Source organism: Octopus bimaculoides, chromosome 18 (genome assembly GCF_001194135.2).
Source record: "Octopus bimaculoides isolate UCB-OBI-ISO-001 chromosome 18, ASM119413v2, whole genome shotgun sequence".
Taxonomy (NCBI): Eukaryota; Metazoa; Mollusca; class Cephalopoda; order Octopoda; family Octopodidae; genus Octopus; species Octopus bimaculoides.
The window spans coordinates 11,920,868-11,948,604 of record NC_068998.1 but is presented as its reverse complement, the minus strand read 5'-3'; the positions used below and the strand labels follow the sequence as shown (position 1 = coordinate 11,948,604).

The following is a 27,737-nucleotide window of genomic DNA, read 5'->3' as shown; positions in this document are numbered from 1 at the left end:
CCCCCCGAGCCTTTTTGTATTGTGGACTTGACCCAGTTTAACACTATCATCTGATCCTGAGGTACTTTCAGCAGAGGAGCAGTTCTGTTGCAAACATTTAAGTCCAGGTTTCCAATGTGCGGATGAATACTTTCCTCCCTTCTATCTTTCCTGCAGCCAGTTTCAAAGACCCCAAAATAGTGACATGGGTACTATCTCTTCAGAACAAGCAATAAAACATCATCATTATCATAATCATTTAACATCCATTTTCCACACTGGCATGGGTTAGACAGTTTGACTGGAACTGATAGACTGGCAAGCTGTACCAGGCTCCAGTCTGATTTGGCTTGGTTTCTATGGCTGGATGCCCTTCCTAATGCCAACCACTTTAAGACCATAGTGGATGCCTTTTACGTGTCAAAACAAAATAGTAATTAGCTGCAAAGCTTTTCAAGTTACTAAAACTTTGCTAATTGCTCATGGATATGTAATGGACATTATCATCATCATTATTTTACAGAATTAATTTTTTAAAAAATTTTCTTTTGCAGAATTATTTGTTATTTTTTTTCCCTGTAAATAAAGGATTGTTCCTTGAGACAGCAAATGGTAGATTGTCAGTTGGTCCTTATGTTGTCTCTGAGAAATGAATAGTTTATGAATTAGATATCATGGGTGCTGCTATATATACATATATATATATATATATATATATATATATATATATAACACTTTTGTGACCATCATTTTATTGAAATACTGTGAATGTATTTCTGTTAATTTTGAAAGTAATAAAGGAGTAAATTTGTAAGGGTTCAGTAAATTTCTTTTCTCATGAATTGATACATTAAAAACTGGTCTTTGAAATGCAACTTCGAAGCAAAGGTTCTTGCTAAAATTATCATTGGTTTTAATTTAAATATGAACATGTTGAAATTTTGCTTCATAGACCTGACTAATATCAAAAGAGTTAATTTTGAATTTTAAAGCGTTCATAGCTCTTAGTTAACAAGCACACAGTGGTAAAACTACCATGTTGAGTCGGGTTCTTCAAACTTTGAGGGCTCAAATTATGATGCTTGAATGTTATTTTAGATAACTGAAGAACAATATATTCCCTCTCTCCCTCCTCCAAAGCAATCGTCAAATTAATTTTAAAATAATCATTTTGCATGTTGGGTAGTTACATTACTTTACAAAATACTCCAAATTAAAAAAAAAGATATTTACTTTTAACTACAGGACATATCTATGACATCAAAAAAATGATTTTGGTTTAATTCAAAATTGTCTGCTTAACTACTTTGAGTAATTTCACAGGTATATGTTGCAAATTGTGTGGATTTCAATGGCATAAAATAATGTAGATTAAGATAACTTTGTGTAAAAGGTAGTATATAACCATGCTAAAATATCTGCTTGTGTCCATTACTATTTTAGATGTCTTAACAATTTTCATAATTGTGTTTGTTTTTTTCTTTTACTTTCTTTTTTTGTTTTTAGCTGAATGCTCAGTTGTGTTTATTCATACCTTATGATGAAATAAAAGTACATTAGGAGTATTTAAATCTCAGACATTGATTTCTAATTTTAAATAGATTTTATTTTCTTTTAAAAAGCATCACTGTCATATCTATATTATTACGGAATACAGTGGACGAAAGAAAAGCTGTATGGAAAGTATACAGCCTGATAGATAGCTGAAAACTTAAATATTGTTTGTGGTATAAGGAAATAATTTTATCACAGTGTATGATGGATGGGTAAAATTGTTAGAGGGAAACAAAGGGTCTTGCAGTATTGATTCTGGGTCTCTACACTCTCTGCTCTTTCAAATCCTACCTAGGTTATCTTTGTCTTTCATCCTTCTGGGTTTGATAAAATAAAAGAACCACTCAAGTACTGGGCCTTGTGCCTATGTAAGAAAGCTTTCAGAATTACTTTTGATAACGAACAGGGGAAGGTGGGAAGCTGGCAGAATCATTACTTTGCCAAACAAAATACTTAATGGCATTTCTTCCAGCTTTCCATTCTGAATTCAAATCCACCAAGTTGATTTTTGCCTTTCATCCTTTTGGGGGTCAATGAAATAAGTACCAGTTGAGCACTGGAGTCAATTTAATCAACTAGCCCTCTTCCCCCCAAATTTCAGGCCTTGTGCATATAATAGAAAAGGGTAATGAACAAGGGAGATTTTCTGCTGTAATTTGTATATCACATAGTAATTTACTATTTCTTGAGTATGAGTAGGAGTAGTTATCCCTAGCTTGTAGAGGTGTCAATCTCTTCAAATTTATTGCATTTTAATAAATGTGGAGCTCCTGTACCTGTTATACACCTACAATATCCCGGTCGAAGCATTTCTTTGGTAACTGACTAGTAAGATAATAATTTCATTTTTACTGCTTTTGATAAAATTGAAACCTAGTTTCAACTAAGAATTGTTTGGTAGTAAAGTGGTTATAGTTTACAAAATAGTAATAATAATAATAATAATAATAATAATAATAATGAATTAACTGGATATTAAATGAAACTAAAATATTATACAGGTGTATATGGTTAGATCAAGAAGAGGCACTGCAGTGTTTATTTATTTATGAAATTGTTTTATCATGGTGACCTTATGAGTCGTCAGAGAAGATTCTATTTGGTGTAGATCCAAACTCTTGTGGATACAACTAAATACAAGATACATGACCACACTTTGAGTATGTGTCATGTTTCATCTATGATTCTTGTAGTAATTATATATTGCCTCATTTACTCAACCCTTTTGCATTCGGATTACTCTATCAAATATAATGCTTATTTATTTACATTGTCTTGAAGTAATCACATGCTATCTCATACCTTCAATATTTTGATAATGTGATTGTTTATTTTTAGAATAACAGTATAGGGTAGGTATGAGAAGTCAGATCTGACTGGTTTGAACATGAAAGAGGTAGAATATTTGGGCCGGATATGGCCTGTTTTAAATGCTAAAGGATTAAATTTGCATTTAAAATCTGCTCTATGTATTTATTTAGAAATCAACATATTGTAGAGAAGTCCTATCTTTGTTGCTGTGAACATAAGGAAAGCTGATATTGTTGCTATGATAAAGATTTTGTTTTTCTAGAATTTGCTTTGCAGTTCTGAATACATGTTATAATATAATTTGTTCATTTGTTGTTTTTTTTTGTTTTTTTTTTAAACACAGACCTGGACAGTTTACTCTTGGTGACAGAATGAATATTGCTACAGATAAAGAACTTAGTGATTTACTTGATTTTAGTGCAGTAAGTTGAACACTTATTATTATTTTACATTAATGCACTGAACTATCACCTCTGTTTTCATCACACTGAAGTAGAATTTTCTGCATACGCAGTTTGTTTCTATGTGCAAAAGGTTTCATATTTTCAATGTATATTAAATTAGATTATTGAAAAAAATATTAAAAACTGGTTTCTGGAATAGATTTATCATTACTTTTTAGATTTTGTTTTGTTAATTTTAATTTTATTTAATTTTATTTTGTGTAACATCAACTGCTTTCATTGCCTATGTGTATAATTTCAAATTGAGCATTAAAATGTTTTATCTTTTTTTGCTGGAAGCTATTTTGATTTCAATTTCTTTTAATTTAGTAGCTAAAAGTAGCTTTTGGATTACAAGTTTAATAAAAAAAAAAAAAATCTTGTGAGTGAAATAATTCATTATTTATTGAAATGGAAATTTGAATTTTAATACATAGCTTTGGAGAGTCCTAGATTGGATAGTAAGAGTGCCATATTTACAACACCATCACACTTAAAAACTAGATTTTTGATATAAAAGTCATACCCTTTGGTTTTGTTTATAATTTATAGATTTTAGAAAATAGGGTTGGATGAGATTAATTGTCCAATAGAATTTAGATGATCAAAAATGAGTACAAACTTTTTATAATATTCGTGTGAGTACTATCTGAATTTACAATGCAGATTTGATTCGTGGTTGAGTAATTTCATTTCACTTTTTCCTATAGCAGTTTCTAAATAGTTGAGAGAGAGAGAGAGATGAACTCTGACTTCTAGACATCAAGGAAAAGTTCAGTTTCATTTCATGCCTCATATATTGGCATTACTTTACACTGATTAATTTTTGATATTTAACTAATAATATTTTCAACATTAGGGAGTCTTGAACTGAGCTGCAATTTTGTGGGCAGTTGTACATGTCATTTTATTGTGATTTATTGCAAATTAAGTTATCCTGGTCAGAAATTTTTGACTTGATTTTCTGGCACAGTTTGTGGTAACAGTTTTCTAACTACTTTTGATAGATAACATGTACTTCTACAAGCTATTTCAAAATATATAATTGGGATATTACATCTGGTTCAGTTTTAGAAAAGAGATGAGATGAAGCTGTATTGAGTTGTTACAGTTTCTAATTTGAGCTGTAATTAGGACCATTTAGAGTAGTGATTGATTTGACAACAGTCAATCACTGCCATATGATGATTCCACCAGTTTTTACTAATAGAGTACGGCAATAATTGAAAATGACTTAACATAAAAATAGTGTTTAGTTTTAAGATTTGTCGGGAACTGGTTATTGTGATAGTATTTAATGCACTGATAAGGTGGTGAGTTGGCCGAAATGTTAGCACGCCGGGCAAAATGCTTAGCGGTATTTCGTCTGTCTTTAAGTTCTGAGTTCAAATTCCACCGAGGTTGACTTTGCCTTTCATCCTTTCAGGGGCCGATAAATTAAGTACCAGTTGCATACTGGGGTCAATCTAATTGACTGGCCTCCTCTCCAAAAATTTCGGGCCTTGTGCCTAAAGTAGAAAAGAGTATTTAATACACTGATCAACATCATAAACCAGTTTGTCTTCATGCAGTTCTTCTGTCTGTCTTTTATTTTTCATTAATTCTCTATTTCAAATGCTGGCCATTGATGTTAAAAAGATTTTGGTTAGCTTCTTTGAAGATGTATTTCTAAGAAACATGAATATATCTCTTTGTAAGATGTTTGACAGCTCTACAAAATATATTTCCACTGATTGTCCCCTGCTTTTCGCTGACTCAGCTCTCCTTGGTGGCTCAGGTTACACAATTTCCTATTTGCTTATCCCATATACTCCTGTTTCAATTCAGAAGCAAGTTTTTATCCTTTTTATTCTTGTTTTTATTCACAGTTCCTATCATCACAACCTCTCCTTCATGCTCACATTGGATTGTACTTAGACATTTTCAATCATACTCTTATATTGTCACCTACAAATGTTTACAGATGTAAAATATGGCCTGTCTTATTATAAAAGGATAAATTAGTTGTTATCAATAAAGACTTTTTTCATAACTATAGTTGTACTGTTTCAAATGTCTTTATCATCAGTCTTGGTTTGCTTAATGGTACTACACTTTCTACTTACATATGCTTTGGTTTTTATCTAATCTCTTATATTTTTTTTGTTTTCTATGTTTGGATATTTTACTTCAGCTTTGAATGAAAAATGCTGTCTTTGGCATTATAAAATGTCTGCTTACTAAGAATGCACAAGATCACTATTGCAGTTTCTAGTTAGTTTCTCTCCACTTTAGTTATCTCAGTAAAGTACTGGTACTTATTTTCATCAACCAAAATTGGCCTCAACAGGATTTTGATTTTTTAAAAATTAACAATTCTCTAAAGGTCTTACTAGTGAAATTGTCAAAATTGGCTTTGTTACCATGTGAAATCTTAATATTTGGCTTCTAAGCTACAAAAATACAGAATTTGTCAAAACATTTAGGATGTGTGATTTTAATAGAGTTTTTAAGTCATTATTGATTTAGCAGGTGCAACAATGTGATCTTTCTTTTATTTTGTTTGGTTGGTTTGTTTTTGTTGTCAAAGATAGCATCTTGTATCATTTATTGTTTAAGGTTTCTTCTACATTTTTTATAAGGTGTTTAGCATTATTATTAGAATGGGACATAATTCATTTTTTAAACCCATTTGAGACTTGTATCCACCTTAGAAAGTGCTTGGAATAAATATGCTTTAGAAAAAAACTAATTACTTTTATGCAGTGTTAGTTTAGATCAAGAGCCACTAATGAAATGTAATCAGTGTTGTTTGTGAGTCTTAAGTCAATTTTGAAACTTTTTATTTTTTCTTGTGCTGCATTTTCACTCAACTAATTATTTCAATATCTATGAGGTTTTGAATTATTATTTTATGATTATCCCAATCAAAAAGTATGATGATTTTACTTGTGTTAAAAGTGTTTTATATTCAGCACATCAAATATGTAGTGTGCATATAAATAGCATTTATGTTGCTGGGCGAGCTAATATTAGATGGTGGAAATATAAGATGACAAAGAAATTACAATTTGTATGCTAGCTTCTTTTTGTTCATACATAAAGAAATGCAGTATACATACAGGGATACATTTATACATATCAATGAGAAACCCTGTGACCAAAGTAAAGAGTTTCATCTTGGATTATAGGGAGGTCTTGTTGCCAGATTTGCTAACATTCTCTGAAAACCAGCCAAATATGTCATTTTTACTTTGATGATTTTTCCCAGTTTAATAGCGGATGAAAGGCAACGATAGGAATTAATTATTTCTTGCAATAGACTTAGAGAATTGAAAACTATAGAGAGAGATTCATTTGACTTCAGAATGATGCCAAACTATGAAATATTAGGAATAGCAATAACAAAGTGAGTCTCTGTCAGAAAGCAGTGAAAGTTCAACCTACGTGTTGGACAGTACACTATTTTATTAGTGATCAAAATTTGATATCAGTACCGTAATTAACAATATAATTCATATGCAGAGGTCGCTTTTTTTTTTTTTTACCTTAAGTTTGTACACAGATTGGCATATCCACTCTGAGATAGCAGCCTAGCTGCTATTGATCTCATTGAATCTTATTTGTTGTTACCATTGTATGTGTACATGCTTTACAAGCATACAGACACACACACTCGAGCATATGAGTGGTTGGCGTTAGGAAGGGCATCCAGCTGTAGAAACTCTGCCAAATTTAGATTGGAGCCTGGTGTTGCCATCCGGTTTCACCAGTCCTCAGTCAAATCGTCCAACCCATGCTAGCATGGAAAGCGGACGTTAAACGATGATGATGATGATGATGATGATATATATATACTGTTGTGTTAAAAGCGTTTTGTTATATTGCTATACTGTACTACAGAATATCTTTAGACTTTTCTAACCAATGCTGTACATATTGAGAGCTGTAAACAACTTGTCTGTATGTACAACGAAGAACAGCTGAACATACAGTAATGCCTTGAAATATGAGTTAATTTATTCCTGGAGAAAGCTTGTAAAGTGAAGAATTGGGATTTTATCAGCAACTGTGCACCCTCTTTAGCTGTCTGTGAACATTTTGCATATAAACCTAACATTATTGAAGGGTTTGATATATTACATAACAAATATACATAAACAAGAACATTGTACTGGAAGAATGTAATTTTGATGAAACAATAAAAATTGTATCACCTAATTACTACACTTAATTATCAACTTTATATATTGTCAATCACTCTACACCATGCTATACTAATTGATAGATGAGCAATAGAATACTCATGAAGAAAGAACATGCACACATAATATGCCAATGTATGTATGAGGGTTTGGTAGTTTCTTGCCGAGCAGCCACACAGATGATTTGTTTATAGTGAACAATGTTTCTGTATACATAAGCTCACTCCCTCCGTCAAATCGACATTACCTGTACAGGTGCACTGTGTGCCACATGTCAGATGACGAAATGATCAAAGAGCAATGTGAAATGAAGTGCCTTGCTCAAGAACACAACGCAATGCTTGGTCTAGGAGTTGAACCTTTGATCTCACATTCGTGAGTGCAACACCCTAACCACTAAGCCATTTGCCTTCACAATATATATATAACATGTGTATGTGTGTATGTATGTACATATGTATATATAAAAACAAAAACAGGAATGGAGAAAATCACATTTTTAATTGATGATAACACCATACATTACCAAGTGCTTTATAGATATTTGCCTTGATTTATTAATCCTGAAAACAAACACACATGGGGATTTAGGAATAAAAGAAAGCTGTTAGTACATGTCTATGTTTATTTGCATGCCATTTTTTTTTTTATGTGCATGTATGTGTCTACTAGATTAATGTTCAGTGCTTCTAATAGTTTCTTGTTGTTTTAGTGATCAGATCTTTGATCAAAATCATTCTCGATCTGCTAAAAGTAGCTGACAAATCTGTTTATCAATGCATACCTTATTGCCTTAGGAAATGATACATTATATAATGTAGATCAAGGTTTCCTGCACATAAGAAAAAGACAGGATAGTGGTGGATGGAATACTTCTTTCTCTCTTTCTCTCTCAAAGGTGGAAAGCTGACTTTGCATTTCATTCTTTTGGGGCCAGTGAAATAAGTACCATTTGAACAACTGGGGTCAGCCTGTTCATCTAGCTCTGCTCACCAAAATTTCAGGCCTTGTGCTTATTGTAGAAAGGGAAGGATTATTTTGCTGTCTCTCAAATATTGCTCAACTTATATGTGTATTTCATATATTTGCGTTTAAAATGTTGCTTTGCCAAGGTTTTAGATTCATTTTAACTGTTCTAAAGATTCTCCAAGCTCATCTCGCTTATAATCTGTATATATTAAAACTTGTCTCACTATCAAAATGCTATGTTTAAGATAGCATGTTGGTTCTAGTTCTTATGAAATGAACATGGTATTAAAATTGGTAACAGGAAGATATACAAGAATTCATGATAAATGCTGAATGTGAGACATTTTTGTAGCATTCTACTGCATATAGGAAGCCCCTTGTATTTTCATAATTAAGTGTATTTTCATGAATAAAACTGCATTCACATGTGTCCCTGTTCCTCTTGTTAATTTACTTGTCATAAAAATTCTGACTTCAGTTTTAAATAAGCTAATTACTTTCTGTACTGAAGTTGCAACATTCAGTGAAGTTGACACAAGGTATAGTCATTATTCCACTCATATAGCTTATTAGCTAGTCATAACACTTCTGTACTTTATTACCCCTCATTAAGTGCTTTCAGATTCTATCATCAGTTTATTATTAGTCTGATGAAATCTTCAATTTTCTCATGAAAATGTCTGTAATAAATGTTGTGATTATATTAAATGTTAAGTCTCTTTTTGAGCTATCATAACCATTTAATACAGAACCTAGCCGTTTGTGTGGCCTCTTTTAGATTATATACAACTATTTATTGCTTTACTTTTTTGGGTTCCATTACTTCAGACTGTTTGAGATATGCTTGGAAGGATCCTTCTTATTAATGGCCTATTGCTCTTAATGATGAAAATAAAGATTAAATAGTTATACTAGAGTGGAGGCGCAATGTCCCAATGATTAGGGCAGCGAACTCGCATTCATAGGATCGCGGTTTCGATTCCCAGACCGGGCGTTTTGAGTGTTTATTGAGTGAAAACACCTAAAAGCTCCACCTGGCTCCGGCAGGGGATGGTGGCGAACCCTGCTGTACTCTTTCACCACAACTTTCTCTCACTCTAACTTCCTGTTCCTGTTGTGCCTGTAATTCAAAGGGCCAGCCTTGTCACACTCTGTGTCATGCTGAATATCCCCGAGAACTACATTAAGGGTACACGTGTCTGTGGAGTGCTCAGCCACTTGCATGTTAATTTCACGAGCAGGCTGTTCCGTTGATTGGATCAACTGGAACCCTCGTCGTCGTAAGCGACAGAGTGCCATAAAAAAAGTTATACTAGTTTTACACACCATGGCTACTGTACATATCAACTTCATTGAGGTAGTTTTCATTAGTTGAATAAGATGGATATGTGTGTGTGTGTTGGTAGCCTGAACACTACTAATTTCTTATGTATGTTAGTCTTAATCCATTATTTAACTAATTGTATTCTGGTCTCTTGCAATCATTTTTGCTTGCCAGCTTCTCTATTTAACCTCTTTTATTGCCTTCATTACATCAAATTGTTACTTGTTAACATCTACATTTAATACATTAGTTTGTATTCTCACTCTATAATACAAATTGCTTCACCCTGCAAAACAGATTGAATGATACTATTTTAGTTTTGTTTTCAATTTAAACTTTAAATTTTCTAAAAGAATTGGATATTGTATAATCTAACTTCTGCTGCTGTGGAGGAACAGGCTGTAAACATTATGCAAAACAAACCCCTTCAAGTGCATCAGTACAAGGTAATAGAGGACATTCTGATGCTTTGAATTATAAGGGTCAAGATCTTTTGAAGGTTCTCTATTGCAAACATGCCACAATGGAAAAATGAAAATCCAGTGTTGTTGTTGTTAGTGATACTTGATCATTCAACATTTTTCATACCAATTCATCTGAAACTGCATCTGGTTCTTTGATACAGACTACATGTTTTAAGTGTTCCAAGAAATGCATTTAGTATGATTCACTAATTGTGCAAAATAGGGATTAAAGGTATGTTGGGAGAAAGGCTCAATACCAGAGGCATTCTATAGATATGATGAGTGGCAAAATACTAAAAGTTAGCACTAAAAGGTACACGTGGTTATGTTATATCAAAGATTACTGTGGAAGAAATATTAGACCAATTTTGAGAATGTTTAATTTACTGATGAGATGAAGTAGCATTGAGGCATCTAATAAGTTACTCTAGAGTGGAGACTTCTCCATATATTGCTAGTGTGGGAAATGGTACTTAACCCTTTAGCATTCAGATTCTTCTGTCAAATGTAATGCTTATTTACCCATAATGTTTGGCTTTGAGATTGTCATGATGTGATTGCTTATATTTAGAAGGACACTGTTGGGTAGGTGTGAGAGGCTGTATCTGGCTGGTTTGAACATAAAACATGTAGAATATTTTGGACTGATACGGCTTGTTTAAATGCTAACAGGTAAAAATGATTATGGTGATATATTTAGCAAAGAAGTTGATAAATAGTTGACATGAATCTGAGATTGGACAGCATTTTGTAGAAGTTATGTATATATAAATGAGACAGATCCTGTGTTGTGCAAGATACCCAGCCTCCTCGTCCTTCTTCAGCAACGATGCTCCAACTCTCTGGGCTACATGCATTGGATGTCAAATGGGAGGATTCCAAGACTTGCTGTATGGTAAACTGGTTTCCAGCAAGAGGACAATGGGTGGATAATTCCATCATCATTTATTTCATAGATGTCTGCAAGAGAAATATTAAGTTTCTGTACACGAAAGTTGAAAAGAGGGAGGACATTGCTGATGATTGTCCCCACTGGAGATTGGAACTAGGCAAGGGTTTAAAAAGACAAGAGAAGAGGCTGAGGCTCACTGATGAAGAAAAGCAAAATGAATGGGGAAAAAACCCCTGCAAGGATAGGAATGGTGGTCTGGGCTGTCATTCACATGTGGGTCTCTGTAGTCACAGCAGATGCTCCTCCTCTGTGTACATGCACATGTATATATATATATATATATATATATAGATAGGAGAGTGAATTCTGATTTTTACCAGTTATTTGCTTAATTGAATTAATTACAATACACGAAGTTCATGTTTATGCTTTGCTAGTCTACTCGATTGTCTGTGATGGAAAGGGACTTCTTGAATCAATTGGCACATTTTAAAGTGAAATTAGTGTATTACATTGATATGATATATTTGGAGAAGTAGTTCTGAAAGGGAAGTTAGGCTAGTGTTCTGTTAAAAAAGAAGAGTGGGGGGACCAACTTTTTATGAAAGTATATTTGTACACTTCTATATAGGTCTGAAGAGATACAAAAGAAAGAAAGCAAACAAAAAAAGAGATTCTGAGTTTTTCTAAATATTCTTATATAGTAATAAAAATACCATCTCATTTTACACTAAAGTGGTTACTACTGGGAAGTACTTCCAGCTGTGAAATATCAGTGTTAAAGTATGAAAGCACAAAGACACACACATGCAACTGCTTACTGGACTGGTTGTAGGATGCTGAATTTAATAACTCCTATGTGATTTTAATACTTTAAAAAAAAAGTTCAGTTTATCCTCTAAGATCAAAAGATAATGGTTAGGTTATATATAGAACTGAATTCTACAAGATCTCTAGTCAAGTACAGGAAGATTCTGTTATAGTTGTTGTGTTGCTTTTATTTTGAAATACTTTTAATTATCAGTTTGTTAGTATTGTATTTAACTTATTGGTAGTTTGTTTTTCATAGTGTCATCTATTTTATTTGTTCTGTTGAAGTATAAAAATATTTTAGCACTAGAAAATATTTTTAAATTTTGATTTGAAAATTCAACTTTTATGAACCCTGTTTTGATGACCAACTGTAAAATATAAAACGTTTAAACATACAAATTACATTAATTATAATAAGAGTGCTGAATAAAATACAATAGAGTATTTTGTTTCATATCTGTTTTCACATGAAATCTCACTGAGCTGAACTTTAATGTCTCTTAATTTTAAACAAACAAAAAAAAAAACATATATAAATGTTTAATTAATTGACTGTACCTGCAAGCATCCATAACATCTAGTCAAAGAAAAGGAACTAAATATATTTTACTTTTTTTCCAACTAGTTGGCTTGGCCACCATTATTTAGATATTCATGATCTGATGATGATCATCAGTTTAGTCTTTTCTTATATTGCCATGGGTTTGACAGGTCTGCAATGCAATATGAGTATTTCAATTCTGTGCTATCAAATCTGTATGGAAGAAGGTTTTTATCTAATTATGCCATAAGCCAGCAAGGGAGCCTCTTCATGGTTGCTTCACTCACTCGATCTAGCTAGCTGCCAAATTTCCTTCACATCACACTCTACTCTCTTTAACAAACAGAAAACGTTAAATAACGTACCAAATGCATTACACTTAAAAGAAGAAAAAAACAAAAATGAAGACATGCTGGTCATGTTTGGGATGCTTTTATTATAGGTTTGCTTTATTATTTTCTGTCTTCCTTTTTTTTTGTGCCTTAACCACAATAGATTGACTGATTATATTGTCTATTCATCACTGATTAAGAAATATTTGTTGATAATTTTATAATGCTGAATGTGTGTGTGTATCAACATATAACATGTGGCTTCCATCTTAGCATGAAACTAAAGTGACTTCCCTTTCTATCATCTTTGATAAATGAGTCATAATGCATTGTGTTTAAAGGTCAGAACTTTGCTGAGTGATGAACTGACTAGCCTGTTACCTCAGTCACCTGCTCTGAAGATATGAAATAGAATTCACTCAGTTGAAGGGGATCTTAGTCTTGCAATTTGCATGGTGACTCCATTAGTGCTAGTGTCACAAAAAGAAAGTAAAAACACGCACCCACTATATGTTGTAAAGTGGTTGGCACCAGGGAGAGCATCTAGTCATAGAACCCATGCCAAAACAGACACTTGAGCTTAATCCAGTCCTTGGAGCTGTCTGATCCTCTTAAACCATCTAGCCCATGCCAACAAGGAACATGGACATTAAATGCTGATACCCATCTCTCTCTATGTGCGTTGTTATATATCTATATATATATATATATTTTTTAGTCTGTATGTGTGGTGTCTGTATATATATTTCTGTTCATATTTGCATGGGTCAGATGAAATTCATTGAGACAAATTTCCTATGGCTGGATGCCAACTCCTGCCTGCTTCCAAGCAAGTTAATATTTCCCCTACACTTTTCAAGATGATCAACACAACCTCTGACTGAACATGTCTCAATGGAAGATCCAAACAAATGACACCACATGTATGACAGTGACACATTTTGACAGCTATCTCTCAATGTCAAAAGGAGGCACACACACACGTGTGCACTCATACATTTATGTGTAAAGGTTGAACGAGCTGATATGTGAAACTTGATCTTCACAATAAACTTGACTCTACCCTCAGTATAGAGAGTAAATGCTCACTATTTCTTAAATCTGCCTTGAAATAACATTATTTTAACATTTACGTATGTGTGTAATTGTGTGTAATATATATGTGTGCATATATATATATATATATGTGTGTGTGTGTGTGTTTGTGCTTATATATGTGTATGGTGTATCTATGTATACAAAGATTGTTATAAAAGTAATGCAAAAGTGTGCATAGTTTTCTTTTATTAACTGGTATGGGTTGTTCACATTGCATGCGTTAGATCTCTTTACAAAGGTCCTACTCAGCATAGTCTCCCTCAGAAGCAATGCATTTACCTCCGCTGAACCCAACCTTCCAATTCCCTTTGAAAAAAATTTAGTGTATGCTGTTTGACCTATTTCTCTACAGCTTCCTTCGTTTTATCTGTTATCAAATCATTGTTCTGAAATATTGTTCTTGATTAGCACAAGTGAAAGTTTGAGGCACCACATCCAAGCTGTGTGCTTGATGGGGTGTCACTGACCTGTCCAGTTTGCTAATTGCTTGATTTGTTGCCGGAGATGTGATTGTGCATTGAAATAGTGATTGTAGATCCTTTCCTTGTTAATGGTTTCTCTACATCTTTTTAGCATATCAGTGTACCACTTGCTGTTCATGGTGCAGCCATGTTTCAGCAAATCAGGGAGAATGATGCTAGTCTCATTCCCCCAAATAAATATCATGACTTTGTATGCCAATCACTGGATCTTGAAGTTTCGGGGAACATGGGGTACCAACATTCCGTGAACTGAGCTTTCATTTCCATGTCATGAGGATATGCGCAGAATTCTTTGACTGTCACCAGATCAAGAAAAGAGCATGTGTGCATTGATTTCAAGCATATAAACACAAACAGTATGTATCTTTTAAAATTAGTGATGGCTGGAAAGTCATATCTGTGAGTTTTGAAAGATATGATGTACGAGTGCATTGTGGTGAAATCTTGCTTATTTTTAACAACTGGTTTTCCTCACATTTCATTCTTGAAATGCATAAATCCCAGTAAGATGTCTTCAAATTCTCTGCTGAGAGATGAAGGCAGTGTTAATTCTTGACAATGCACCTACTGACTCAGTCACCATCTTGTCAGTAATGATGAGAAAATAAGTTGTATTTTCTTAACACTCAATGTTACTGCCACAGTTCCATCAATAGATTGATGTATAATTGTAGACTACAAATGATATATGAATGAAGTTCTCACTGTGATAGAAGAGACACTAGGACAATAAGAAAATAATAAAAAGAAAAAGAAAAAACTAAAACCTCAAGTCAGCAATATTCAGTTTAGCAGTTTCGTGGAGGACACTGAAGATTACCAGTCTAATCAGTGCTTGTGGGGATTATAAATGTTGAGGTAGAATACAATTTTGAAGAATTCAAGGCAAGTGATTTTTGTTGTGGATTTTAGAGGGGCAAGAGAAACATGTTACAGAAGATGCTATCAGAATCTGGATATCAGATATTAACTGAAGGAGATAGAGCAGAAGAAGCTCTTACTGGTGACAGTAAAGGTAGTGAGGATGATGAAAATGATAAACCATTGCTGAAGTAAACCAAACTTTCTGTTTACATGTCCTTTTGTATATTGACTTGTCACCAGAAACTGATATTCAGAAGTAGCACCAGCAAAGTAAACAACTCCAGGTAGATATTCAGTCTTCGTTCCTACTTTGCTCCTGCAGCTGTTAAGTCTGTTGATGTTGACAACCCAACTCCTGTTGAATGAGTCCTTACTCAGTCACCTCTTGCTTCTTATACAAGTTGGAAATGAGAACTAACTTGAAGCACTATAGTTCTACTAACACTGTCATCACATCTAAATATCTCCACCCACCCCCCTCCCTTTACCACATCCATTATCCACTGCATGTAAACGAAATTAATATACACATTTTAGCTTTTGAATTTCTGCATGGTGTAAGTTTAAATAATTTATATCTGCCACATGAAATTATCCACCTTGTGGAGAGGAAATTAAAAATTAAAACACTTTTATACTGTAGAAAGATACTCCTCAGCCTACTTAAATCATCCCCTCACATTAGTTCCACAAAAATATTTGTGATAAACAATAGCTTAATTGTCATTACTAAGGACAAGTGGACTTGAGGAAGGTTATGTCACCTTCATACACTTATTCACTAAGTTCTGTATCAAATCACCAAATGGTGTGTACGCGTACAGACACACAGAGTTTCCTGTACTCCTAACCTATATACTTACTGATCCATATCAATGAATTTTCATTTCTTCTCATACACTACCTAATCCATATATATATATATATATATATATATATATATATATATATATATATATATATATATATATATTTAAAGCCCATTAACAACACTTTTTATTGAAAATATGGCAATTATAAAAATTTTGAAGTAGTAAACTTGGTACCTCCACTAACAATTGAACATATTTTTCTGAAATGAATTTTTATTAACCAATACGCTGTAAATTTTGACACCAAAACGACGCATAAGCATAACCAATCACCATAATATTTAAACTCCTCCTATTTCCGTGCTTTTATGGCTTTTCTTGTATTTTCTTCTTCGAAGCTCATGTATACAAACAATGCCTTACCTTCCATTTAGGCTTGATACATGCCATTTGGAGAGCAATATCTTCTACATTAGCTGCATCTATTTTATATAGGTGTGTGTATATATATATTTCTTTATTGCCCACAAGGGGCTAAACATAAAGGGGACAAACAAGGACAGACAAAGGGATTAAGTCAATTACATCGACCCCAGTGCGTAACTGGTACTTTATTTATTGCCTCTGAAAGGATGAAAGGCAAAGTCGAGCTCAGCGGAATTTGAACTCAGAACGTAATGGCAGACGCTAAGCATTTCACCCGGCGCGCTAACGTTTCTGCCAGCTCACCGCCTTGTGTGTGTTACTGTCTTTTTGGCTTGACATTGTGTGTGAGTTGTAAGTGAATGTCACCTTCATGCAAGCCGTGCCCTTTGTTTTCAGTCTTCTCTGACAAGAAGGGCATCAAATGATTGTAGAAAATTTTCAGCAAATTCCCTCTCATCCATTTGAGCACAGAAAAATAGATGTTAAGATGATGATATATATATTTCTTAATCTGTTTTCTATGCTAGTGTAAATTAGATGAATATATTATCAGGGCATTGTTTTTACAGCTGGATGCCCTTCCTGTCATACACCCTTGCCTGATTTTCAAGTAAAGGATTACTTATTCCATGCGTCTTCTAAGGCATAAAGGTAGTGGATGATATCATGACAAGAGAAGTGACAGTAACATCACCTCTTGTGACTCAACAATATTCATTTGTGAACAAACATACATACCAATTACCTATTTGTATGTGCAAAAATATTAATTTTCCTCTTGTTAGTGATTTATTATCCTAACAAAATGTACGAGTAATGATAGATTTTATACTTAAACTTTTCATTTCCATATATTTAGTAGCAGTTAATCACAAACTTAGTTTTCTTTATTTAACTCTTAACATTCTGTACTACATGAATCCGTCTGAGAGTGTATATTTGTCAGCCCTATACTATCTGTGACTTCCTGAATCACACCAATCTTATTTATATCTTTAAAGAAGTTAAAGAAAAAACTTTAATTCCTCCTTTCATTTATTTACATTCTGCCATATTTGCTATTATTATTGCTGAATTTTTGCAGTTTTTATCTTACTGTCATTTTTAGAATCTGACCACAAGTAAATACATTATAAATTGAATAAAGAAGTCCATTTTTAACCCTTTGGCATTTAAACGGGCCATATCTGGCCAAAATATTCTTCTTGTTCTGTGCTCAAACTGGTCAGATCTGGCCTCTCACACTAACCCTACAATATCATTCTAAATATTAACTGTAACCTCATCAAAATCTCAGAGCTACAAGATAATGCAGGATTAATTCAAAGCAACATGAATAAATAAGCATTGCATTTGACAGCATAATTTGAATACTGAAGGGTTAAGGCTTTTCCAGCAAGATGTTAAGAAAAAAGGTTAATACAGTGCAGATAAATCTGGAAACATTTATTTATAAGTTGCAGCAAGAATTCCAACCTCCTCTCTGAAATCTGTCCTAAATTTCTGGATTTGAAATTTGTTTGATTTTAGTAGTTGTATGCAGTTGATATAGGTTATCTATTAGTACCAAGATATCTTTCTTTTTGTCTCACCCACTAGATATGTTGAATGGGTCGCAAGAAACATTTTCATGTGTTTCCGTCTTGTATCATTTCATTTGTGAAGTCCATATAGTTAACATTGTCTTTGTACTATTGCTTTTGTCCCTTCATTCTGTTGCTGGGTTTTGGATGTTTCTTCTAACATTTTGGTTTGTACCACATTCATTCTGATTTTTGTTGTCTTGGCTATAATTATGATATCTAAACTTACCTGTAATTTAAGCTAAAGAAAATGCTTTCCTAAAACAATTTATGATAATGCAAATAACCTTTTGTTAACGATCAGATGACATTGTATTAAATTTTTTCTAGTCAATAGCTGTACAAACTAAGTATCTTGTAGCTGGCCTATAATTTTAAGAAATATATCTTACTTTGACACTTGTTCAAAATAACTTCAAGTTAATGCAAGAAAAACATTACAAATTGTTTAATATATAGTGTTACTGAGGTATAATCTTACTGTTAGTAGATCATTTAAAATAATTTCCTCTTTACGTATTATATATTAGATCTTAACAGTCTCTATGACAAATCTGCACTGCACTATATCCTATCCATCAGTTCTATACCATGTGAAACCACACAAACTGAACCAAGCATTCAGTTTACTCTGTCAAATGTAATGCGTATTCATTCACGTTGTTTTGAATCACACATTATCTTATAATGTTGAAATTTCAACGATGTGATTGTTTGTTTTTAGAATGGCAGTGTAGGGTCAGTATAAGTGGCTGAATCTGGTCAATTCGAACATGAAATAAGTAAAATATCTGGGCCAGATATGGCTGGTTTAAATGCAAAAGGGTTAAAAGAAGTTACAGTCTCTCATTGAAAGAAGGAAACTTAAATCCCTTCCTCTGTTGTTTATTTATATTCTGCTATGTTCATTAAACATTGATCCATGTGTTGCTGAATCTTTGAGATTTTTGTTTTAGTGTTTGTGTTTTTAACTGAAATTTTCTCTCAAGAATAGCCACTAATCATTCTTTGAGTGACAACTTACGACTTATTCAATGATTTAATTGAGGAATCAGTGGCAGATAAAGCTTCGGAATCTCTTTTTTTCCATGAACACTCAATGTCTGACTTTCCAAAGTTTCATCAAGTGACTTGAAAGAAATATTACCAGAAGAATGGCTAAATAGTAAACGTTTTGCAAATATTGTTGGTCCCAAAATACTAACAAGATCAAATGTGAAATATTTTTTTCAACTTTTTTTCATTGAGTTTTGATCATATGACCACCCAGCAGAGTAATCTGTATAGAACAAAAGGCAGCAGACAACTTTGGCCCTACATGTGTTGAAATACATGCATACATGAATGTTGTTTCTTATGGGAGTTAAAACTTACCTGTAAATTCCATAATGAATAAGCTGCAAAGAGCTGGAAGAAATTTTTTGTTTGTGATGTTTGTGTGTTCGTGTTCTTTTTTTTTTTTTTTTACTATTGCATTTAATACTAACATCTTTCTTTTCACCATCTTCTTTAGATATCATGTAATTAACACCGACACATGTGCATTATTTTTGCACAAATGACTGCTTACATTAAAAAAAAGGGAAATGGTTGGCATTTGGAAGGGCATCCAGCTGTAAAAACCATGCCAAACTGACCTCACCTGTGCTGGTGCCACATAAAAAGCACTTTGTCCACTCTAAGGGGTGCTTGTTGTTAGGATAATCTTCTACCTGGCCGGCTCCCTTCAAACTGACTAACCCATACCAGCATAGAAAGCGGATATTAAACAATAACATTAGATAAACAAAACTATTTTTGGATATTTTCTGTTCAGTTATTACAGGACTGGGAAAATTTTCAACAGGATGTTGTTAAAAGTTAAATTGAACCAGTTTATTTCAGGTTTATCACATAAATTTCATTTGAAACCATTACAAACCAGATATACTTCTTATATGTCCACTTATTTGATCCCAAGTATAACCACAAGTGTTACTCTTTGTATGACTGGTATTATTAAGAACATACTTTTGCCACTGTGAGTAATATTAGGTGATAATGTTACACAAGAGTGATGGCTATAATTTTATTTATTCAAATTTCATAATGTTTACACAAAATGTTGAATATTAATTTTTAAAACAAAAATATTTATTAAATTAAAATACAATTAAATTTCTCATAAATATATTCATGACATTTCCCATCAAGCAAGTAACGCTTTAGGTGGTATAAAGTAGCCAAAAGAGATCAAACTCAGCATGATCTCCCTTTGAGGGTGGACAAACAGTGAGAGTGATGGAGACACACTGCCAGTTAGTTATATTATTAGATTGCTTAGTTCTTCATAAAAAAGTAATATTTTTTGTAATCTCACTTTGTTCTAAATACAATTTTGTCATATATCTGTCTTGGTTATCATATCTTACATGTTTTTCACTAGTGTTTAATTTTCTTTTTTTATATTTTACTGTCTTAACTGATTGTACTTTCGAAAATTCTAATCTGTACATGTATCTTTATGATAACAAAATAATTTTTGTAACTTTGTCAAATTCTGTCATTGGATTGTGATAAAACTACTTGTTAATAAAGAGGGCTTGGTTAAATACAGCATGTAGAAAGACTTTAGCTTTTTAAATTTGATTTAAGGCATATGTTTTTTTAGTTTATTCTTTCACTTGTCACTAAAATATACAGAAACTAAAATCATTTTGTGTGTGTGTGTGTGTGCGCCCATGCTAGCATGGAAAGCAGATGTCAAACGACGATGATAATGATAAATATATTTTCATCGAACCTATTTTCACTAGAATTTGGGGGCTTTATTTTCTGTCAGATAATGTTAGTTGATCTGAAGCATGGAAAAAGGGATGTTAAATGATGATGGCATGTATGTGCGCGTGTGCACACACACACACACACACACAGAGTTTACTTTTCTGCTAGGGTAACACCAACAAAGAAAGTACTCCATCTGATGAGAGATGAATATTATTTAATGTACACAGTGTATAGTTATGAGCTACTAATAGTTTCATACATTGGAAATATTTTCCAGGTAGGTTTTAATAACATGCCTAGTACCTCAAAGTGATCTTCAGTCTCTGAGCACATGACCTATACAAGTTACAAATCAATGTTCTATTGTCCTAATTTGTAACTTGTATAGGCCATGTGCTCAGAGCCTGAAGATTACTTGGAGATACTAAGCATGTTATTAAAACCTGCCTAGAAAATATCTCCAATGTATGAAACTATTAGTAGCTCATAACTATATACTGTGTACATTAAATTGTGTGTGTTGTGTGTGTGTGTTTGTGTTTGTGTATTTATAAATATAATGTTGTCAATACTGACATTGGAAGTTGTTTTCTTTTATGTAGAATATTTTCATATGATATTTTAACTATTCTGATCATTATGTCCCCTACTATTTACATATTTGTTGTTGTGATGGCCACCATAAAGCTTTTAATGAATTTGAAAATTTTGCAAGCGAATGGACTATTCCTGATCCACAACACTATCTCTTAATTTATGGGTGTACCTGTATTTCTCAGAAGTGCCTGGAACACACATCGTGATTTTACTATCCACTTTTCTATGTCCCCATGGGTAAAGGGAAGCTTTATTGAGACAAATTTTTCTTTACCCAGTTGCTTTTCTTGTCACCAACTGTCACCTGTTTTCAAGTAAGTTATATGTTCCTTTGTTCCTTGAACATCAATAACCTTGACATGCTTTCATGGTGAGTTGCAAGCAAGTGAAGCTGCTTGTATGATGGTGACTTTCGTTTACAATTAGCATGCTTGTATGGGGACGAGGGGAACAAATAAGCTTTCTCCACACCAAATTTTTCTTGCAAGGCATTGGTCAAGCTGCAGCTATAGTAGAAGATACCAGCCAACAGTGTCTTCTTAATCACTCAGCTATCTATGTCTATGTTTATATATGTATATACATTATATTAGCAAGTACATAAATGTGTGTGTGTTCATGTGTTTGTGTGCAGAGGGGAGAAAGAGAAAGAAGTTTGTGTGGGTGCTAGGTGGGTCTTCTAAGCATAAAAGAATTGCTTCATTTCAGCATGCTCTAATGCACATTGTATTGTCACACCTCTCTTGGTAACAGATGTGACTTATCAGGGTTCTTTAACCACCAGTTGTGTGTGTGTGTGTGTGTGTGTGCGTGTGTGTGTGTATATACACTTGCACATACACACGTCTGTATATATATGTGTGTGTGTATTGTCATACATTTGTAAACATTATTTTGAGATGGCTAAACTGATAGGTAAATATTGCTTATTGAAATGAGGATAACTGTTAAGTTTTTTTATTGTTAGATTGAATACATAAAAAAAAATTTTATGGCCGTTTTGTTGTCAAGCTTTTTAAACTTACTGTTGTTACTATAAATGTATGGGATATTTAAATAAAATGAATCTACATTAATGCACTGTGTTAACATTTTTGCTTAACTCTCTAACATCCTGTTGAAAACTTTCAAAGTCAAAAGCTCAGTTCTGTATTGATTAAGCAGAAAGTACCTAAAAATGGGTTTGTTCAAAGTGTTTAGTCTCTTATGTTTATGAGAATGGATTGAACAGGACAGGAGGTGACACGTGGGATGGGGAGTCGCTGAACTGGTGTGACGAAAGATTTAAGACAAAGGACACCAAGATAAGAACAATAATAAAACTGAAGTGAACAACGAGTATATAGTGCATGCGTTTATTTGGGGAAAAAAAAATAACAAACAATATATTTATAGTGACTTATTGTGAAAATTGGCAGTATTTCTGAAGACATTTTTCTTTTTTGTATGTTGCCATTTGTACTTTAAAATAATGTTGTGCATGTGTGGTTGTTCTTTAATCACACAATGCTAACTAAAAAGCAGATGCATATAAAAAAAAAAGTGTCAAGTGTAATAAGTTAATGCAATTAGTAATAAATATGGACATACAAACATCACAAACAGAAATATGCACCCCCCCCTCTTCATGAAACAGCATATCCAGGTGTGCATGAATTTCAAGTCAGGTAGGATCAAAACGAACTCCCTTTTACCCTTTGCACATCATCATCATCATCATCATCATCATCGTTTAACGTCCGCTTTCCATGCTTGCATGGGTTGGACGATTTGACTGAGGACTGGTGAAACCGGATGGCAACACCAGGCTCCAATCTAATTTGGCAGAGTTTCTACAGCTGGATGCCCTTCCTAACGCCAACCACTCAGAGAGTGTAGTGGGTGCTTTTACGTGTCATCTGCACGAAGGCCAGTCAGGTAGTACTGGCAACGGCCACACTCAAAATGGTGTCTTTTATGTGCCACCCGCACAAGAGCCAGTCCAGGGGCACTGGCAACGGTCTCACTTGGCTTGCCGGGTCTTCTCACGCATAGCACATTTCCAAAGGTCGTATTTTCAGGTAGTTATAGGACTCTTGGACATGCACAGTGTTGTGCTGATTCATGTCATGCTTTGTGGAATATTGTTTTGTGAGGGGAAGGCTCCGACAGACATATTTTTTAAAGTCTGATATAATGTTCTCTAATGTTCACATGACTTTTATATGATATATCTTTGTTGATACCTATGTATTTTTAGCACTCGTGTGGAGCAGGGTAAATTGAAAGACCTTTGATGTAAATATTTCTAATATAAATATTTACAACATCTACAGAAAAATTATGGGTTACATTAGTGTCGCTTGCCTAGCATATAACTACTTGATTTTTATAAAAGAAATAACAGTGGATTTAGTGCCAAAATAAACAGTAGCACAGAAAGACTGTCTCCTTGAAATATGTATGTTTGTTTGTATATGTATATATATGAAAGTTTGTCTGAATGTAACTACGTGTTTTTGTGAATATATATTTATATATGTGTGAGATCATAATGTATCTGTTTTGTATCAACATATCATTTTGAATGCACACTCATACACATAAATTCTGTGTTTGTGGCCAGAGGTTGATGTATAGATGTCGACACCAGTCTTCCCTAGCAGGCTTTTTCTCCCCTGTCTCATGACTTCTGTTTCTCTCGTCTGACTGGCTCTGTCTGTCTGTCTATCCCCCACTCTCACATCAATAATCATGCCAATCCTGAGATGTGCATACACTTGCATGTAATCATATATATATATATATATATATATATATATATATATATATAATACAAGTAAACTTTACAAGTGTAATGAAACTTCTTAAACTCAATCAAATATACTAAAGATATGTATAATACATTAGAAAATAGTTGGCTGTAAACAAGAACAGAAGAAAAGGGGTGGTTAACAGTCAAAACAATACTAATTGATGAGATGATAATTAACCAGCTATTTCAAATAACAGTTGATGGGGTTCTTTTGTTGTTGAACTGCTCAGTCAGGTCGTAATACACAAGTAATTAATGAATTTTTTAGGAACAACTAACATCTTTAGCCACCTCTAGTTGCTACATATGTCTGATTTGGAACAATGATGTTTTGTAATTGCTAGTGTAAGACGCTGTCTTGCACCTGGAATATTTTCTATTCAGTTTGTTGTTTAATCTTTCTTGTGGAAAGTCAGGAGGTTTAGTTAGTAGTCAGAACAGAGATTTAGTATTTTCAGTTACTCAGGACTTGTTATAAAGAGCTTTGAGTTAATGTAATCGATGGGAAACACAATTGTATAAATCTTTGCCTGTCCTTTGTGTTACACGTTATAGACAGGACATATTTCCCTAGCATCCATACATCATATATGATAAACATTCCTAGTTTTTTTTCAACCACCAGAATAACTTGGGTCTTACGAAAGCAAACCTTTATATTATTCAGAACGTATGAAACAAGACCTAACTAAAAAGTCAGACAAGGTTGGTTGTCTAGGACAAATTTACGAAAACGCTTTGGTTGGGCAAAGAGTTATTCTTTTACTTGTTTCAGTCATTTTGACTGTGGCCATGCTGGAACACTGCCTTTAGTCGAACAAATCAACCCCAGGACTTATTCTTCGTGAGCCTAATACTTATTCTATCGGTCTCTTGCTGAACCGCTAAGTTATGGCGACGTAAACATACCAACATTAGATGTCAAGTGAGAGCGTCGGGGGCAAATACAGACACACAAACATACATACATACATATATATATATACGGCGGGCTTCTTTCAGTTTCCATCTACCAAATCCACTCACAAGGCTTTGGTTGCCCCGAGGCTATAGTAGAAGACACTTGCCCAAGGTGCCACGCAATGGGACTGAACCCAGAATCATGTGATTGGGAAGCCAGCTTCTTACCATGCAGCCACACCTAACCATTTTTGAAATCTTTAATCAAGGATAAAAAAAATAGTGTAAATGTATGCAAGTATAAATTAGGTACAGATAAATTGACTAAAAGGCGGAGGCTAAAAAAAAAAATACCGATGAAATTCTATCTAAATCTGGCTTAGAGTTACATGTTCCTGATACGAACGTTCCCTCTTAAGAAATTTTTTTTCGTATGTACCAAATAATCAATAATTTGAAAATGTTTTAAAATGTGATTTACAAAATCAATATATTTTTCTTTTCTTACTTGGATACTTTTAATCAGTTGAATAAATCAACCAGAAAGAACGCAACGAAAAGAACAGATGAAATTATTTTTCAGCATGACTATTTCAAACTCTCTTCACAAATATAAGTTATGTGATAAATATAAAAACAGGCTTGGTGTGTATAGTATTCATTGGAGAAGTATCTAACGCAAGTTATTAATCAACCATCAGTTGAAATAAAGAATGACTGAAAAACTTAAAGCCATGTTCAGCGATGGCAATTTGAAATGCAGAAATCTGAATTATGCAAATTCCTTTACATTCATACAAGATTATTTGGTTGTGGGAAATGCAGGCACCTAACCGATGAACATCAAGATGAATATATTTCAATGAATCATTATGTTTTATTCCCATTAAACTTTCAAGAAACCAAGCCTGGATATTACTTCAGGCAACATACTAAGGAAAATGTGCATATCTTGCTGATCTAGGAAATGTATGCACATAATAATAATGAAATAAGTATCAGCTTACACACACACACACACACACACACACACACACACATTATATTCTTCACTATCTTATCTATTAAAGAATAATGGTATACTATGGAATCAACTGAATGAGGCTTTAACTATGGTTAGTGTGGGTTTTGTGGTGAACATGATATGAGTGACAAGAGAAAGAGAGGATTTGCCAGGCTTTTGGATTAGCAATTCCTGTATTGGTGTGTATACACACACACACACATGTATATATACATAATGTATGTATATATATATATATATATATATATATATATATACGCATGTGTGTATATGTGTGCATATATATATATATATATATATATATATATATATATATGGTCAAATCATTCCCAGGTGAATTTGTCATCACCCTTCAAGTTAGAATACCCTGAGGCTATTGAACAGTACTTAAAAATGTATTGAACTGGTAAAAAGTATGCAAAATTTCTCTTTCAGTTTAGTATGGTATTGAAATATGGGGAATAACAAAAATTGGAATGGTATGTCGAAAAGAAAACGAAACCTAATGTATTGAGATAAATTACTTTTACGTTTTCTTTATTTCCTTCTCCTCTGTTTCACTGGACATATATCAATGCAAGAAATGCCTGTAGAAAAACGCAATGCCACTTCTATATTAACATATGAAGTAAAATAATTAAAGCCAAAATTTATTTAGCCAAAATTTATCAAGGAACATTCACACAAACACACACACAACAAAACAAAAAAAAAATTTTAAATATCAAGACATTTCAGGTAGTGAGCAATTGCTTTCAAGAGATTTTATGTTCAGAATCGTAAATGTCTATCACATTTCTAATATTCTCGTTCATATCTCAGTATTTCTCTCTTTTGGCTACCTTCTTCTCTCAGGATAAATTTTTGCAGTTTGGCACTTACTTGGATCTGTTGTGATCAATGTATTTTTTTTTTAACAAAATCAAATGATGTTTTATAAATGGGTTATAATTGTTATCTCTGCTATATCTCTGGACTCACCTTCTATTTATTTACTTTGCATGTTACTAAACCAGACCCAAGAACCACTTACAGCAATGGTTTGACACCTACACATTTCACTGAGTTATGAAACAAATGTCTTTTCCATAACTGCAATTTAAACTGAAACCAAAGCAAACATTGCAAACTATAAACCATGGATACTAACAACAAATTGTTCTGATGATGAATTGACTAACAGCAAATTGTCCTAGTGCCAGCTTCACCATCAGTTCTAAGTTGCCATTAGCTAGAAAGGATATTTTGAGACTTGTTTTGTGGCTGGATGTCCTTTCTATTGCTAACCGTTTTAGTTACCTCCTATGATGCATAGAGATACAGTGTACCTGTCTTCATATGGGACACACAACATGTGTATGTGTGAATGCATATTGGCAAATGGTATAAATATGGGAAAATCTGGTACTTTTTAATAATCTGCATCACATTTGTTCCTCTTTGAGTTGTGCAGACGATTCCATATCATTTTTTTTGCTGTAAGGAAAGCAGTGAACAAGTGATTGATTTACTATAAATCTGAACCAGTAATACTATTGCACACCAAATATATATATATATATATATATATATATATATATATATA

The 27,737-nt window shown here is 33.3% G+C and overlaps 1 protein-coding gene across 5 annotated transcripts in view; it reads left to right on the top strand.

Annotated features, from left to right (window-relative positions):
* The window catches only part of LOC106868645 (transcription factor 12), a 148,137-nt gene that overhangs the window by 15,482 nt on the left and 104,918 nt on the right, over positions 1–27,737 (top strand). For all 5 annotated transcript variants that reach the window (XM_014914010.2, XM_014914011.2, XM_014914008.2 and 2 more), the window contains exon 3: positions 3,188–3,266. In XM_014914010.2, coding sequence (XP_014769496.1) covers positions 3,188–3,266 — 79 coding nt within the window. The remainder of the gene's footprint in view (positions 1–3,187; positions 3,267–27,737) is intronic.